Source organism: Parasteatoda tepidariorum, chromosome 11 (genome assembly GCF_982258835.1).
Source record: "Parasteatoda tepidariorum strain Cologne lab strain chromosome 11, Ptep-v5.0, whole genome shotgun sequence".
NCBI lineage: Eukaryota > Metazoa > Arthropoda > Arachnida > Araneae > Theridiidae > Parasteatoda > Parasteatoda tepidariorum.
The window spans coordinates 100,678,000-100,695,602 of NC_141765.1; the positions used below are offsets into that span (position 1 = coordinate 100,678,000).

Consider the following 17,603-nt stretch of genomic DNA (forward strand, 5'->3'; position numbering starts at 1 on the left):
TGAACAACTTGGGTTTTGGAGGAGGGTCTCTAGAGTTTCAAAATATTGGTGTTCAAATAAATCTTGATAGGCTAAATTAAGCCTTACCTATTGAAACGCAGTGCTTTAAGCGAAGGCAGAGAGCACGCCGCACTTTACTATACTCAATACTCAACACACAGTTCGTAATACTTTCATAATACATAAACTATAATAACTAATCTGATCTGTTTTGTGATTTTTTTATATAAGTTAGTTTTGACGAGTTTGAAATGATAAAGTTTAATAGACGGCTATATAATATTCGCCCAAATCAATTAAGGAAGTATGCTGGTTATGGACAAATACTTGCTGGCAGAAAGAATAAACGTCGCTCTATGCTTTCCAAGTTGATTGATAATAAAGATAAAAAGTTGGTACTCATTTCTAAAGTTTCGAACTCTCCAGCTTTTCCCCCCCCTTTTTATTTATTGTAATATAGATATGTACATCAAATTAGCTTTTACTTTTGTTAACTACAATATATATCTATTTTTAAACAAAATTTTTACAATTAATAATGTTTTATTTCTTAATTTTTAACAATGAGAAAAGCAAAGATGTATCATTACCTGTTCCAAATAGTTTTGCCCATCAGCTGCAGGGACCATCTAGTGGTGGAATGCAAGAAACTTTTAACAGCATTTTTCAATTATAGATACTAAAAATGTGGTTTTATAATATTATTTCATAATTTATTATAAAAATTTTAACTTTTTTTTTTGGAAAATATAATGATGAAATAAGAATCAACGTACAATGTACAGACAACGTACAATGTACATACATTTTTGTTTTCAAATTTTTTCTGAGAAAAATACGAAAAAATAAATTTCAAAATATTACATTGTAAACGTTGATTCTTATTTCATTATTATATTTTCCAAAAAAAAGTTAAAATTGTTATAATAAATTATGAAATAATATTATCGAGAAATATTAAATTTTAATTTATTTTAATTAGAAAATTTTCATATCATATTATAATTACACTAAAATTCATTATAATTGCTGAAAAATCATTAAATTCTGAAAAAAATACTTTTTTTTTTATTTGACAATAACTTCGTCAAAAAACATGTTTTTTTGGAAAAATTTTTTTTAAATGAAAGCTAAAAGTCCAAATTTTTCAATGGTATAATAAAAATTAACAATATCTAACCCCTTTGTGCCCGTACATCGCGTCAAACTTCACAAAAAATTAATACAATTTTCTATGATTGTTTAGAGTGTAATTGTACATAGTTGCAAAATATATTAATTAAAAACAATTAGAGTACATAAAAGTAGAGATTTTAAGCTTCAAAATGAGATAAAGCAGAAGCATTTTTGATCATTTTTAAAGAAGTTATGACACTTTGAATTTTGCCATTTTTTTATAAGTTTCTAGGTGTACTGATACTTTTGAGCGGCACTGTACATTAAGGAAAAGTTACAAAGTAATTTGATACTTAGTATTATGCTAATTTTCTCCTTCATCTAAGAATAAAGGAGAAAAGGAATATTTGCTCTATGTATATGTGTGTTCAAATTCATTAATCAGTAGGTTCATCCATTAGTATCGCGGGGTTCAGTGGTTTTTCAAGAGTTCAGAACATCAACCCATCAATGACATCTGTTTAACAAAAAACAATTGGGCAATTCCACGAAAGTGTCAACTTTTAAGTGAAATTTTTTTTTTATGAATTGCATATTTTAATTTTAAAAATATGTTCAAAAATAGCCAAAGTCTACATATTATTGTTTAATTTTTGATAATTTTAAGTTCTTTGAATCTGGCAGCATTCTAAAGTAATCACATGGCTGACAAGTGAATTCTTCACATTTGTGCTCAAATTGTTTTCTTGAAAAATACTTAGAAAATAAAAGAAATGCATCTTTCTTTTGCAATATTTTGATAAAAATATGCATATAGTACAAAATTTAAACATTTAAAACATAGCCTTTAAGTCATTTTAAGTTTAATATATTAAATAAAAGTAACTTTTTTTGTGTCATTCCGTCACATGTTTTAGTATATTTTTTTAAATAGCAACTGCGTTTTTGAATGAAAATGTGTATATTTTGGAATATAAAGCAGATGTGGCATAAGAATCAATGAGAAATTGTAAAATTCTATGCATTTGATTATTAACTTCCAATAATTAGCGTGACGGAATGACACGTCTTCGGCGATGGAATGACAAAACGAGTCCTTGAGAAGCTTAGTCAAAAACTAGGGAATTATTTTTTTTCAATTAACCTAATGGATAAAACAGCTGTTGAAACACAGATAAAATGTTGAAAAAGACCAAGATCCCCATGATATGATGAAGAAAAAAAACAGAGAAAGAAAGGCAGAGAAGAAAGCTTCCGCGACAAAAATTGGACTTAAAAAACTCAGAAGTGCACACGCTGTTGTGCGGAGATTGTGTAAACAAAGAAAAAATCAAATTCTACCAATCTCTTCACATACAAATAATTTAAATTCTCTATACAAATTCCTGCAGAGTCTTGGTAAAGCCATAAAAAAAATTGTACACTCTCCATAAAAAAAATTGTACACTCACTTCCAAATTCAAATTCAGTCTTTATGTGAGAAGTATTTAACATCGAACTCAAAAGAAACTAAGTGAGAAAAGTAATGTTGATGAGCTGTTTAATTTGGTTAAAAAAAAATTTTCTGTCAAGATGATGTTAGTTACAAGCCCCCAAGTATGAAGGATTCAGTCATAATACAAACTCTGACAGAGTAACGAAGAGTGCAGATGCAATATATACTTATGGCCTTAAAAGAGGCTTTTCATAAAGAAGCATATATTGATGTAAAGTGTGTCTTATCTCATTTTTGTTCTTATTCTCATTTTTATTAAGTGTATTTCATTAATACCTCACAGCACATGCACCTATAAATACCATGTAATTGTGATGTTGTTCTAAAAGGCCAAACAAGATGTTGGCTACTGTAAAACGGCACATAATATGTAAAAGAATTTTATGATTTCATAAAGTCGAAGCAAAAAATCGTTGAAGTTTTGTTTTTGTCCAGCTATTCTATTTAAGAGAGGGCAAAAGAGAATGACTTCAGCTAGACACTTGCTTCATTAGCATTGCCAGGAACAAGAGACCTGCACTAGATGCTCATGTAGTTGAGAAGCGAATCATCAAAATTGGAATGCTTTCTAATTTTAACCAAAACCAAGTGTATGATTTGAAAAGCCACTGTTTTGAAGAGGAATGGAAAATATGATTGAGAAGTATGCGGTCGGCTCTTTAATCATTGTCCCATACTGCGAAAAAAAAGAAAGCACATTTATATGCAGCGCAAATTACTTTGATAAACAAAGACGATTTAGATGTTAAAGTATTTAAAGAACATGGGACAAAAATTGATTTATGCATAAATTTCCTGAGAACGAAGATAAGATGTGACATTGGCAAGTTAGATATAAAACCTCTTCTGAGACAACCTAATTTTTAAATTGTTGAAATTTTAACTGATTCTTACGTAAATATTAATTCTGTTTATCTGTTACATTCTGTTTATCATTTACATATTAATAAAACATTTTTTAAATGAAGACTTTCGTCCACTAAACTTTTTGTCATTCCGTCACGGTCATTCCGTCACAGCAAATAGATGTTAATAACTGCTAACCAACCTAAGGTTAATTTTCCAAATTCACAATTTACATTGCTTACACATTATACTAAAAGTAAAAAATAGTTCAGGAAAATAATAGTTGCAAAATTCACAGAAACTACCAGTTCTAAGCGGTATGCCGAAAGCTTGGTTGCCAAAATGTCATTCCGTCACACAAGTAAAAAGTTCATAAAATTAAAAATAAAAAAAATACAAAATTCTTTTTTTTTAGTTTATGAATCACATTATACCAATAATAATGATATGCATGAGAAAAAATCATGTTTATTTGAAATTAGATGCATAGAAACTTCAATTAATTGTCATCATGCAAGTCAAAATGTCATTCCGTCACATATGGAATTGCCCAATTATTTAATTTCAAATATGAATTTGTATGTTGACACTTCCGGGTCTGTAAGATCTCTGCTTATTACTTGGGCTCACAGTGGCATCTCGTGGGGTTTTACCAATATGTTTAATCTTCGGTTTTAATTTTATCTCTATAAATCTGTTGGCGCTGTTTATTTACTGCACTAGAAAATTATGCATCCTGAGAGTCATGTCTTAACCAATATTTTATATGCTCCCTTTACGATGTTATCGCTTTATATGTAGCCTGTACACAACCTTTTTGAGTGAAGGACCACTCACGCAGCAAGTAGATTAATGAAGGGCAGCACGCATATTTAGTCATGTTAGCTTAAAATATCAGGGGTCTGTCTAGTTTTTTTTTAGAGGTACCTATTTTGTGTAAATTTAGACATAATTTGTGAAAAATTTAAAAATATATTAAAAAATCAGCACAAAAATATGAATTTATCGTTTCTTACAGGATACAAAAATAAAATTTTAAGAAAATGTATTTTGTGAAACTTTTTTTATATTTTCTAGAACAATGCTGATTTAACGACTGCCAGAGCGTTCAGCATCATAAGTGACCATGTATAAATGCAGTGTAGGTATTACTCAATAATAGTTGATTTCTCAGGTGAAGAGTTTCTATAACACTTACCAAGTCACTGTTTTGCGTCAACAGCAATTTTCTTCATCAAACCAATGCTTAATCTGTTCATGAAATTCTTTTTTAGTCATTGTTTCAAAAATTTCAAAACTAGTGTCACTAAAATCACTTGCAATCTCTAAACTAATTATCAGAATATCATTTTTTTATCCGTGATTATTGAAGATTAAATTAATAGTATTTGCTAATGTTACTTGGCTATTGAATTTATTTTGAGCAACTCTGAGCAATGCAAAAAGAAAGAAAAAAGATATTTGGGGCTCTAAGCTGCAACCTATTCTGCTTATATATAAATCCAACCTTGTGTGTTATTTATTTATTTTTGGGAGGGGGGTTTAGTTCAGATCAAATTTTGAAGGGATTTTTCAAAGGATGTAAAGACAAACAAGTAATTAAAATCATCTGCAACTATTTTTGGGCTAAAACTTAAGGCAGTTCGTAACACATTCCAATCTAAATGAAAAAATAAGCTGTTTTTATAATTTCAATCCCTCCTTTGCTCTTTCTGATATCAGCTATGTAGTGGGTGAGAGTTCGAAACTGTTTTTTTTTTCCTTCCCTGAAAATTAATTTGTGACTCTTTATGAGATGTTATTACTATTTTTTTTTCAAATGCCAATGATTTCTTAATTATGTGCCAATGATTCCTTAATTATGTATTAAAAGTGATTTTAACACCTTGTATGTATGTTTCCAAAATGGTAATATCAATGCATTTATTTTTCAGGTTAAAGTATCTCCGTGTTATCAAACATTGAATGTACACTGGTAGTTACCATCTACTAGTTATGAGAAATGCAAAGAAATAGCTATTGCCCTGAATTCTATATCCCCAAGACTGAGGTATCACATATTGTCATGCAGAAAAATATTTGTTAAATCTTTTTGTTATGAATCTCTGTCATGGACTGAGCTTTGTAACAAATTTTTGTTGACGTTGTCTACCGTGCTCTTAAAGTTAATTATAGTTCTGCCTTTTATATTGTGACTTTTTTTCATTTTTCTTGGCAAAAGAATTCGAAAAACACTATTAGTCAAAATTTTGTATATAACCCTTTCGAGGGGCCGTGAGTGAAAGACTTATTTCCACAATATTGATATTAAAGCTACTTAGTGTTGGTGTAGTTTTAATAATCGGAAAATATGTCAATATAATACTCGATACCTATATTAGTATATTTGGGATTTATTACATAACCTTTTAACATTTGAATTGTGTGCGAAATACATTTATCAATAGCAGCCAACTAAACCTGGAATTTTAAAAACAAATAAAATTCTTATGAGACCTTGATAAGGACTTAGGAGCATGACTATTTCTCTTTCTGATCTTTGATTTACTGTTTAAAATATTTATAAGTAGTGATGAAGAAAAGATTTCTTTAAATTCCAATTCATTAAAATATTAATATACTATTTAGCTGATAAATTATTTTTTTATTTCAGCTAATACACATTATTAACAGTGATTAAGCATCATTGTTGTTAATAATAGTACGTCAATTTTTTATAGTTTCTCGAAACGTATGAATACTTTCACTTCATTAATTTTGTCTTTTAGTAGGTACATGGTTAATTTCTTTTATTTCACTCTGCATATATTACCTAAATTAATTAACAATCATTGGCGTCAATAATAGCATGTCAATTTTTCATGTTTCTCCTAAACGAATGAACGAATTGCCTTTAAATACTTATATTTTTTTTTATCTAAGTATTTTTTTTTTAATTTCAATTAGTGTTGATTTTAAATCATTCACTAATATAATACTAATATGGTGACATTGTCTATTCATGCTCTCATGTTAATGTTGAAGGTATCTGATAGAGCAAATATAAATAATTAAATATTAAAGTAGTATAATAAATTCCCTTTTCTTATTAATCAAATAATGTAATAAGCTAATAAATATCGTTAATGTTATCTTTAAAGTATTTGGATAATTAAATTGTCTAAAGTTAATTATAAAATAATGGATAACGCCTGACCAATTGGAAAATTTCATTTCGTTTTTCACTCAATGATGTTGACGTTTTCGCTCAATGGACTTTCTTTGTGCTTCAAATTTTTTGCATGCCATATTGCTGTTTGGATGATTTGGCAGTCTATGAAAGACACATAACGGACAGGCATTCATTTATACATGCAAATAGATTAAATATTAATAAAATATAGTTTTCTGATTATATTTTTTGTTTCTCTTTAATTCCTGTCATGTTTTATTTTCAAAGTTTCAATTTTTTCATTTACATAAATTTGTATTTTAATAATATTAATAATTATAAATTAATTTTTGTAAGCCAATTAGCCTCAAACATAATAAGGTCTTTTTATATAAAAGGAAGCCACGGGGACTGGGTTGTGAACCCAGCCAACTACCATCCTCTTAAGTTATTTTGTACTTTTCAACTCATAGCCTGGTTAGGGAATAAATTGTTTGACATTCGAGTTTTATTAAGACTTGCCTTTTATTTCCACTGCATATAAACTGACTTGGCTGGGTTTTTGCAAACCAGCCAGCTACCATCCTTTTAAGGGTTTTTGTACTTTTAAACTCCTAGCGTCGGTAAGATATGAATTGTTTGACATTTGAATTTTATTATCCCTATCTTTTTATTTCTGAATACTATATCTATTGAAACTATGTTTTTAATGTTTTTGAATTTGCTAGAGGCAGTATCAAGAAAAAGTAAACAAGAAATTGCTGCTGAAATGAACCTTTCTGAAGCTGCATTTCTTGCAAGATTAGGAAGATACTTTTGATAATGGTAAATAATTATTTGTTCACTATACTTTTTTTTTTTTGTTTATTGCTTGATCAAAACTGTTGGTAGATTTTGTGTTTGTTTTTTTTAAATTTTATTTCTTTCGTGCTCCTTGTTAAAAAAAATTTTTTTTTACTTCAGATATTTACTATAAATTTGCTTTTTTTAAAAAAAATTTCATTTCTGAAGACCAACAACCAAACATTTTTTTTCTAGAAATTTTATACCATCGTTTCATTTTTATGTACACAACATTAGTGCTTTTTAGAAAGAAAGAATTTTGCATTAAACGACCCAATTTAAATAATCATCAAATGATTTATCAAAAAACTAGATTTTCTCATTCTATATTTTTGATTTTTATGATCTTTTTGTTTTAATCCAAGGCTCCTAAAAATGTAAACACTGCTTTCTTTTCAATTTTATGTACATGGTAAATTAAAAACAAGATTTGCATGTTGAAATACCAAAACTAATTTTAAGGAAACTTATTTATTTATGGTTTTTAACAAAAATTCAATTTCATTACCAAGGGTAGGAGAGATGAGCAAATGCCTACTTGGTCTAATCTTATAATAGCTCTATCACAGTACCGTCTTTACACATGGCACACCCGAGCAGTACCCAGGGGGTGCTTGAGAATCATACTTTTTATAAATTGTATTAAAAATAGGCTAAGAATAAACAACATTTTCTTATATATTGTGTGAAATAAATATATTCTATTGTATAATATGGGCATTTTATTTATTTTTTCTACAAATAGTAATTGATTATCATGCAAACACCAATAATTTGAATAGCTCCTCACCAAGAAATATATATTTATATACTTGTTCAAATTTTCAATCGTTAAATTTTCAATCGAACAAGAAATATATATTTATATACTTGTTCAAATTTTCAATCGTTAATAAAATACTTTTTATTCCTCCGTTCAATTTAAAATACATTTTTTTTAAACTTGTGAATGACACTATTTTATATTTTTATCGAGTTTTTTCAGATATTAATTCATTAATTAAATTTAATTAATTAATTTTAGTTTTATATGGGAAAAAATTATAATTATTTAATAAAAAGTAACTAAAGTAAGATTTTTCTTTGTTAACCTAAGTAGGAATTGACTTTATTTTGTGTATTAAACTACTTGTTGAATAGTACTACAGTAGGGAACCGATTATCCGGAACGATCGGGACCATCGCTATTCCGGATAACTGATTTTTCCGGTTTTCTGAATCGCTACAAAAAGCCGTTTTTTTTTATTGTTAAACCCAAATAAAAAAAAAATTTTCTTTGCAAATAATCTTAAAAAGAAGAAAAAACGATGGAGTAATACACTAATGATTATTTCCAAAATGATGGTAAGGTAAACATCTTTCAAGAAAGAAAGAAAAATCCTAAAATCTTATAAGGGAAAAAAAAAATTTAAAAAATGGCGGGAAAATTAATCGAATTTTGTTCCGGTTTTCTGATTTCCGGATAACGGGTTCTGTACTGTACTTGTTTAGGAATCTGTTCAGGTATTCATACTTAACAGTATTTGATTAAAAATGGATGCTATTTGTATTTGGGAATTCAATATGTGTTTTTTATAGTTTATATGTATGTGATTAGTTAATAAGTAGTAATAATAAAATTTGAAAACGATAATAGGGGTCTGCCCCTGGTGACTGGGTAAAAAAAAAAAAACTTACTATTTTTGCTGTAATAAAAGCTTTTTAAATTTAAAACAATTTTAATCATGAAGTTAAAACTGCAAGTACAAATTCTTTATTGCCTTTTTGTGCGAGGTTTAGATAATGATAATTTCAGGTTTAGATAATGGCATTTTCTCAAATGCCGTTTTTTGGCTTGTGTTACTTTTCTTGCCGGGGTGTGATATATATATATACAGTCAATTCGCTATAACTCGAAGTACGATAACTTGAATATTACTATAACTCGATTTTTTTATGAGGTTTCGACCCTTTTATCTTCAATTTCATATTAATTATTCTCTATTACTCGAATTTTACTCCCTTTAACTCAATTGTTTTGGGATCTTTTAAAGCAAGAAACAAAACCTAGGACCTGATATCTTGCCCCTTCCTTTGCAACACACACACAATGTCTTTGGCACTCTTCATGTAGAAGCTAAAGCCGTTTAAAGAAGTTTATTTTTTAAATGTTTTCCAAATAAGACTATGATGTTGAAGGATGAAAACTGCTCCGGGGGTAAAATGAGCAAGGAACGTTTGACTGTCCTAGTAGGAGGAAATGCGTCTAGGACAGAGAAATTGCCCTTACTTGTTATTGGAAAATACCGAAATCCCCGATGTTTCAAGAATGTAAAAACGTATCCTTTGGATTACAAGTCAAACAAAAAGTCTGGGTTAACATCAGTTTTATTTGAATACTAGGTAAGAAAATTGGAGTGCATGTCTTTTTGTTTTAAAGTAGGTTGCATCTAAAAATTATTTTAACGAATTTGCTTATGCTCATTAACTAAACTTAAAAATACATGAATTGATCTTTGTGACTCAAAATTCTATTTAATCAGGGTGCATAGCGCTTTTTAAAACCCCTTAAAGGTGCTTTTTTTATTCAGGGTTTGTAAAAAGTGCTTAATTTTCTATTTTTTAAAAAGAAATTTTTTCTTTGCTGTGTCGACTGTTGTTCTAAATTACAAAAAAATGCATGGTTTAGACAATTTTCTCTGCAGTATTTATCAGAAACTAGTTATTTTATCATGATTATGTAAAAGGTTTTGAAAATATTTCTGAATTTTACTGATTTTTTGTTTATAAATTAAGAACTTTAAACTATAGGGGAAAACAATTTTATTACTGCACAGATCCTAATTATGATTTTTTTTTGGGGGGGGGGAGTGAAAATATTTTTTGAGTGCTTAAAAAGTACTTAAAAGGTGCTTATTTTTGTTGAAAAATCTGGCTTCGCACCCTGTTATTGCATTATGAAGATTTTTTTTCTGTAATAAGATTGAAACCTCATGAACAGTCACTCATCAAATTTATGAATATGACCAATTTTATTGTGAAATGTGACATACCAAAAATAAAATTCATTTTGAACATTGAGAAAAGATTTGCAAGAAAAGATTAAGACCTCCAACTGATATGCTCGAAAAGAGTGCCAATACAGACGCTGTCCTTGTCTCCTAGGTCAATATTTTGCTGCATTCTTTCCATGCCCTTAAAATATAGTGGTAAAAAATATGGCTAGGTCATAGCCCCACCTAGTCAGAAACTTTCACTGAACATTAGATACTCTAATAGAAGATTCACTTTTTGATTTATGGCACTTTTTTGCAAAATCACCTAAGGATGAAATTTGTCAATTTGATGATTAATTTAACTGATAGAGAAATGTAATAATTATTCAAAAAAAATTTTAACATCCTTGGAAGTATAGCTAAAAAATGCTTTGAGATGTATTGTAGCAATCATGATTTTTTGCAGTTAGTGGTGAAAATAAATTTGCAGGTACTTTTTTTTTTATTGATTTTTGTACCAACTTTTAACAGCACTTTAATAATTGATAATAATAAATGACTGTAAATATTTTTTTGTCAAAATAGTACAAAATAGGAATTAAAAATCTAAAGTTTAAGTTAAGTCTAAGTCTTAATTTTTCAATCAATGAAGACACATGTAAATTTTTTTTTACTGTATACAGTCCATGGCCAAAATTATTAGACGCACTATAAGATTCGATGTAAAATCTTAATTATCAGGTGATACTATACAGCTTTATTGTTTTTATGTGGCTGAAACACTTTTGCACTTGTTTACATTCGTGTATCAATTGGTTAACATTGTAATGCAATGCATTTAAAATAAATACAAATAGGAAGTATATAAAAAATGTTCTGAATTAAAACCCATTATATGTATGTGTAAATATAAAAGTATTGCAACTAGTGCAAAACATATAATTATTAAAAAGCTACATTGCATCTAATAATTTGGTCTAATTATTATAATATACTAATATAATACCTGATATAATACCTGATATAATAAATATTCTATATTTATATACTAATATATCGTCTAATTTATCTAATTGATACTCGAACGTAAATAAGTGCAAACTGGTTTCAGGCACGTAATAATAATGAAGCTGTGTGGTATCGCCTGATAATTAAGATTTCAACTAGAATCATTCAGTGCGTCTAATAATTTGAACAGGGGCTGTATAGCAACTGTATATGTCCATATTTCACTATTTTCGAAACATATAATTATATCAAATAGGAGATCTGTCCCGTTTGTAATATGGCAAAATATTTTTTATACATGTTAAATTTTTATGTAAAAATAATCCTTTTTTTTAACTTATGAAAATAATAGCAATCTCAATATTTTTTAATAAAAAAAATTTTTTTTGTATTAGCTATCTTAGGTTTTTCTTATGTTGAGATTTATTTGTGAATTTGTAATATAAAGTTAGTTTTACTATAATGCTTGAGGTATGAAATTTTTTTGATCTTTTACTAGGTGTCTGAGAGGAAGCTACCGCCTGCACCTCCTAGACAGCTTACTGTATATGAGAAGCTAATGGCATCTATAAAACAAGAACACAAGTTAAAACCCACACCCACAGCCTCTCCTGTGCCTGAAAGGGTAGGAAAGAGGAAAAGTAAGCAGAATTATGGCTTTGTTTTGAAATAACATATTAAAAGAGTGAATTATTTATGTTACAAAAATTCAATAAAATCAATATACTACCCAGATAGCAAAATAAGGTTTATTTCCAGTAAGCAAAAAACCTTTTAATGCAAACCTAAAAAGGTTTGTAATGAGGTTTACAAGTAAACCTTCGAACCTTAAAACGAGGTCTGCGACAAACTCCTCTATTCTACGCACATTACCCTAATCCAAAACCTTGGAAAACAACCTTCTATATAAAAACCTTAAATCGAGGTTGTCTTAGGGTTTTCAAAACCTTAATTAAAGCTAGTCACTTTTAGTTAATCACTTTTTGACTCGCTCAATTTACGACGATGGTATCGTAATGCAATGTAATGTTTCGATTGTATTATTGGCAGTTACTGATATTGATTTTCAGTTGGATTTTAAATATTCCGATATATTTCAAACTGTATGGAAAATTTGAATCGGGCATTTGAGTATTTGCTTTTTAGGGCAATAATTCTATAGAATTTTTGAGCAGTTATTAGTATAGATTTCTCCGTAGTTATTAAATCTTACATTTTTTATTTGATAACATTTCGATATAACAACCTAATCTTGAAAAGAAACCCCTTTTTAAAGAGTTCTATTCTCGTGATTTTGTCCTCTATCTTTTTTTGGACAATTACCACTGCAGATTTCATGATTTTAAATTTTTTTTATTGTGATAATTATTTACAAAATGCAAAAAAGGAAATAACTTAGGTGGGTGCGTTCACCCCCCCCCCCCCAACAAAATGCGAGAATACCGGGGTGCGTTCACCCAAAGCCTCCTAGATAGAGTGAACAAGCCTTCAAGTAGGAATCGTGACGTCACGCACAGGGGGTAACATGGTAGAAAAGAACGTCTTGCTTTTTCTTTCGTTCATATTAATAATTTTGGGTCTCCCTTGTATGTCAGAAGTTTTTTTTTAAAGACCTGAATTTAAAGTGATAGTTTAAATTAAGGTAACTAACTTAACTGAAGTAAAATGTTTACTTGAAAAAAACTTAGATATTTAAGTATGTATTTTGTTATATTAAGGTAAAATAAGAAAATTTTATAATTTTGTTTTGCTTTAGTTTCAATGGCAAATTTTCTTTAATTATTTAGACTGTAAATTAAACAAAGTACATTTTGAACTTTTGAAAAAAATTCTTTTTACAATCTTTATGAATAATTTCGAAAAAAAACGAAGTTCAAAAGAATTATCTAGGTTTTTGCTAATTTTTAAAATGTAATATTTGACGACAGGGAAATGTTAGATCAGGAAAAATTGAAAAAGTATATATCTGAATAACATTTATATTTTGAAAAAATTTCTAATATTATCCAAAAGTTTTATAGAAATTTTGATTAAATTTACAATTTAGTGATACTATTTTTGTTTCTAAATTGCATGAATCTTTTTCATGAAAAATAAATTTCAAACATTTTGTACTTCATTATTAATATTCTTATGATGCAGTCCTTAAAACATATTAATCGTTTTTAGGAAAATAAAGCAATCGAATATTTAATTTTACTGTCATCCATTCATAATTTAAATCTGTTGATTAAAAATTTTATATTCTTTATAATCTACCTTACAGAATTAAAAAAAAAAAATTTAAATAATGCAACAAAAGATTACATTATTTTATGAATCAATTTTCAAACAGAAAATTACATTATTTTACTCTTTATCCACATCATGATTATTTAAAGAATAAATTTAAATTAAAAAATAATACATCCTTTTAATAATATATAATGTAATCTTTTCCTGCTGAAAAAATAAACCACATAAAGCAAATATTTCTTAACATTCAATCCATACAAAGATACTAAAGATTGAAAAAACTTTTATTTACAAAAATGCTGATAAACTGTAAAAAAAAAGATACTTTTTTACTATATTAAAAAATACAATACTCATAAATAAACCATAAGATTCTAAACAAAACTGACAAACATAAAAATTACAGTTTTACTTTTTACACTAAGTACCAATTTCACAAGAAGGAAATAAATATTTCAAGACTATTTTCTTAATTCACAGACACATGCTGTTTGTCTTTTGAGTACTTATCTATTTTATTCTTTTCAAATTTTATATTTTTTATTACACGCACAGATAAATATAAGCAAATTTATGAAAAATACATACAGATTATAAACTATGATCCAATAAATGAAAATAAAATTCTACAAATTAAAAAAATAAAAACTCCCATTTCAAAATTTCCTGATTAGACTAAAAAACCAGATTTTTGAAATTAAATTTCATTGTACAGGAAATTATATTGTGGGCAATTTTTCCCTGAAAGAATTATTTAAAAAATAAATTTTAATTAATTAAAAAATAATACAATCTCTTATTAGTATATTTTTTTACAAAACATTATCTTTTCCTACTTAAAAAGTAAATTATGAGATAAATATTTCTTCAAATTCAAATCATATAAGGATCTTAAGTTAGACATTTTTTTTTGTACAATAATGTTGATAAACTGTAAAATTAACAAATTTTAAAATTCATGGCAAAGGAAAAACTCATCAGATGAAAAAATTTAGGAAACTATCTAAACAACATATATATTAAACAAAACTTTTACGAGTTACATCAATAAAAGTGCTGGCTTACTTTTTTTTACACTTTTTAAAACATTGACTAAAACAGCATTTAGGTATTAAATTTTGGCACTGTGAATTTCAAACATTTTGCACTTCATTATTTAATATTCTTATGATGCAGCCCTTAAAGCATAATAAGCCAATTTCGCAAGAAGGAAATAAATATTTCATGGCTATTTTCTTAATTCTGTATGACACATGCTGTATGTCTCTTGAGTACTTTTCTATTTTATTCTTTACAAATTTTATATTTATATACACACACAGATAAGCAAATTTATGAAAAATATATACAAATTATAAACTATGATCTAAATAAAATATGAAAATAAAATTCTACAAATTAAGAAATAAAAGCTCCCATTTCAAAACTTCCCCATTAGACTAAAAAAGCAGATTTTTGAAATTAAATTTCATTGTACAGGAAACTATATTATGGGAAATTTTTCTCTGAAAGAATTATTTAAAAGATAAAATTAATTAATTAAAAAAATAATACATTCCAGAGTGCAAAGCCAAATCTCTCAACAAAAAAATAAGCACATTTTAAGTTATTTTAAGCACTCAAAAAAATTTTTTACGCACTATATACATTAATAAAATGTAAAATAGTTTTTAAAAACTTTACATGATCATGATAAAATAAACTTTTAAAAACATCCAATGATAAAAGCACTTTTAAATAACGAAAATAAAAAAAGCACCTTTAAGCACTTTTTAAAATGCTACGCACCATGCAAATTCTTATAAGTATATTTTTTTATAAAACATTATCTTTTCCTACTCAAAAAATAAATTATGAGATACATTTCTTAAAATTCAAGTGATACAAGGATCTTAAGTTAGAAATTTTTTTTCACAATAATGCTGATAAACTGTAGAATTAATAAATTTTAAAATTCATGGCAAAGGAAAAACTCATCAGATGAAAAAATTTAGGAAACTATCTAAACAACATACATATTAAACAAAACTTATATGAGTTACATCAATAAAAGTGCTGGCTTACTTTTTTTTTTACACTTTTCAAAACATTTACTAAAACAGCATTTAAGTATTAAATTTTGGTACTGCAGGGACAAACAGCAGTTAAGCTTCAAAATAAGGAACAGAGAAAAAATTTATAAATGATATAAACTATTTGTGAAGTGTAGCTAATTTTCTAGCATTTGCTTTTTTAGTTTGTAACTTATCATTCCTTAATTTTGAATAATTATTTAAAAGAATATTGGACATAACTTTTATACAAGCATATATTATATTACTATTTAATTTTTTACAAGTACAAGAACCAGAAAATTCTATGCCTTCATCCTGCAGTTTTTCCTTTACCAATTCACAGAGTAAATACCTTTGATTCTGAAATTTTAAAAACTCTTCTTCATAGGGATCATTGATGCATGTTTGAAAGATTTTATAAGTCGTTACACACAGCATCATCATGAAATCGCTAGGCCTCCTCGATCAAGCCCACACAAATACTGCTTGATATCATCAGGAGCTTCGATGACTAATTCTGAATGCTTGTCGGTGGAGAGTTTTTCTTTGCATTCACTGCAAGATTTTGAAACCACCCGTGCAATATATCCTCCAATGTACAGTCGGCAAAAAAAAAAGATATCACCCTGAATAACTTTCGTTCTAATGATCGGATTTTCGCGAACTAAGTGTTAATCTTAATGGTTCCTGGGGGTGACCTCAAATATGCTAATTAATTAGTGCTAACTATTAATTAAGTTACGAAATCAGACACAAAAACGTACTTTCTTTGAATAAACATATATTTTTTCTTACATATTTGGATTTTTAACCTTCAAAATATAGGGGGTAGCCGCAATCTGGGAAATATGGTCCCCATAGTTTGGTCAGGAGAGCGATCCAAAGTTCGTACCCCTTAATGTTAATTTCACTTTTTACGTTTTTAGTCATATTTTAAAAACTAATAAAGCAATTCGATGAAAATTTCACCCAGTCATAAAGCTCATTTACCCAAAGATAATTTCACGAAAAAAATAATTTTTAATAATTGTTAATTATTTTTTATTATTTAATTAAATTAAGGATGAGAAATTTTTGAATTATAAGGTATGAATTTTTTTATACCATATTAATCTACATATTTTTCAATTGAAAAATCTAAAGTTTCAACTGTTTTTATTTATTAGGAGCTGAGAAAAATTAAAATTAATTATTTTTAAAAAAATAATTTGGCGACAATGAAGAAATGATTAAATGGGGCGATTAATATTAAAATGTGATAAACTTGCGAGGAACTTGACTTCGCGCGCTTAGCATAAAATTTCATTCATATTTTTTTCGCTAATAATCGTTTGCTTATCTTTTCATTTTTATTTTTTTAAGCTATAAAATACAATGTTTCTTTTTTAGTCGTCTAAAATTCTATTTGCAATTTAGTAAAGAAATTTGAATAAAACATTTTATTGAATAAAATACATTTTATTCAGAGAATGTGGAGTTTTATAAAAGCATGCTTCTGATAGAATATGATTATACAACAGATTGTGCTTCTTTAATCTGATTATTTTTTATTTTTTAGTTTTTTTTTCTCAATAACTGATAAAATTTCAATAATATACATACGAATGAATAAATTTGGAATAAAATATTCATCAATTTCTTGAATATATATTTTATGAATATTAATAAAAATACGTAGTCAACATTTTTAAGCATCTCTCACAACATCGCAAATTTCTCAAAATCTTATAGGGTAAACTAACCAGTGAAGAAATACTTAAGCTTAGCTTGTCTTTAAAAAAAATCATATAAATTTCAAAATTTGTAATTTTAGCTAAATGACGTATTTGTTATTAAATGCATGTCAACATATTTGTTATTAAATGCAAATTATGTAAAAA

General features: G+C 27.3%; 1 protein-coding gene across 7 annotated transcripts in view; it reads left to right on the forward strand.

The window, feature by feature from the left end:
• The first annotated feature begins 7 nt into the window (after nt 1-7).
• Nucleotides 8-17,603, forward strand: part of LOC147802024 (protein spire-like) — a 43,820-nt gene continuing 26,224 nt past the window's right edge. For 2 of the 7 annotated variants that reach the window (XM_087155217.1, XM_087155220.1), the window contains exons 1-4: nt 19-391; nt 5,392-5,507; nt 7,337-7,433; nt 11,934-12,075. In XM_087155217.1, the coding sequence (XP_087011343.1) occupies nt 7,431-7,433; nt 11,934-12,075 (145 nt within the window). In that variant the 5' untranslated portion in view covers nt 19-391; nt 5,392-5,507; nt 7,337-7,430. Of the gene's footprint in view, nt 392-4,534; nt 4,599-5,391; nt 5,508-7,336; nt 7,434-11,933; nt 12,076-17,603 lie in introns of all 7 variants that reach the window. The other 5 variants (XM_087155218.1, XM_087155219.1, XM_087155223.1 and 2 more) reach the window with 5 other exon arrangements.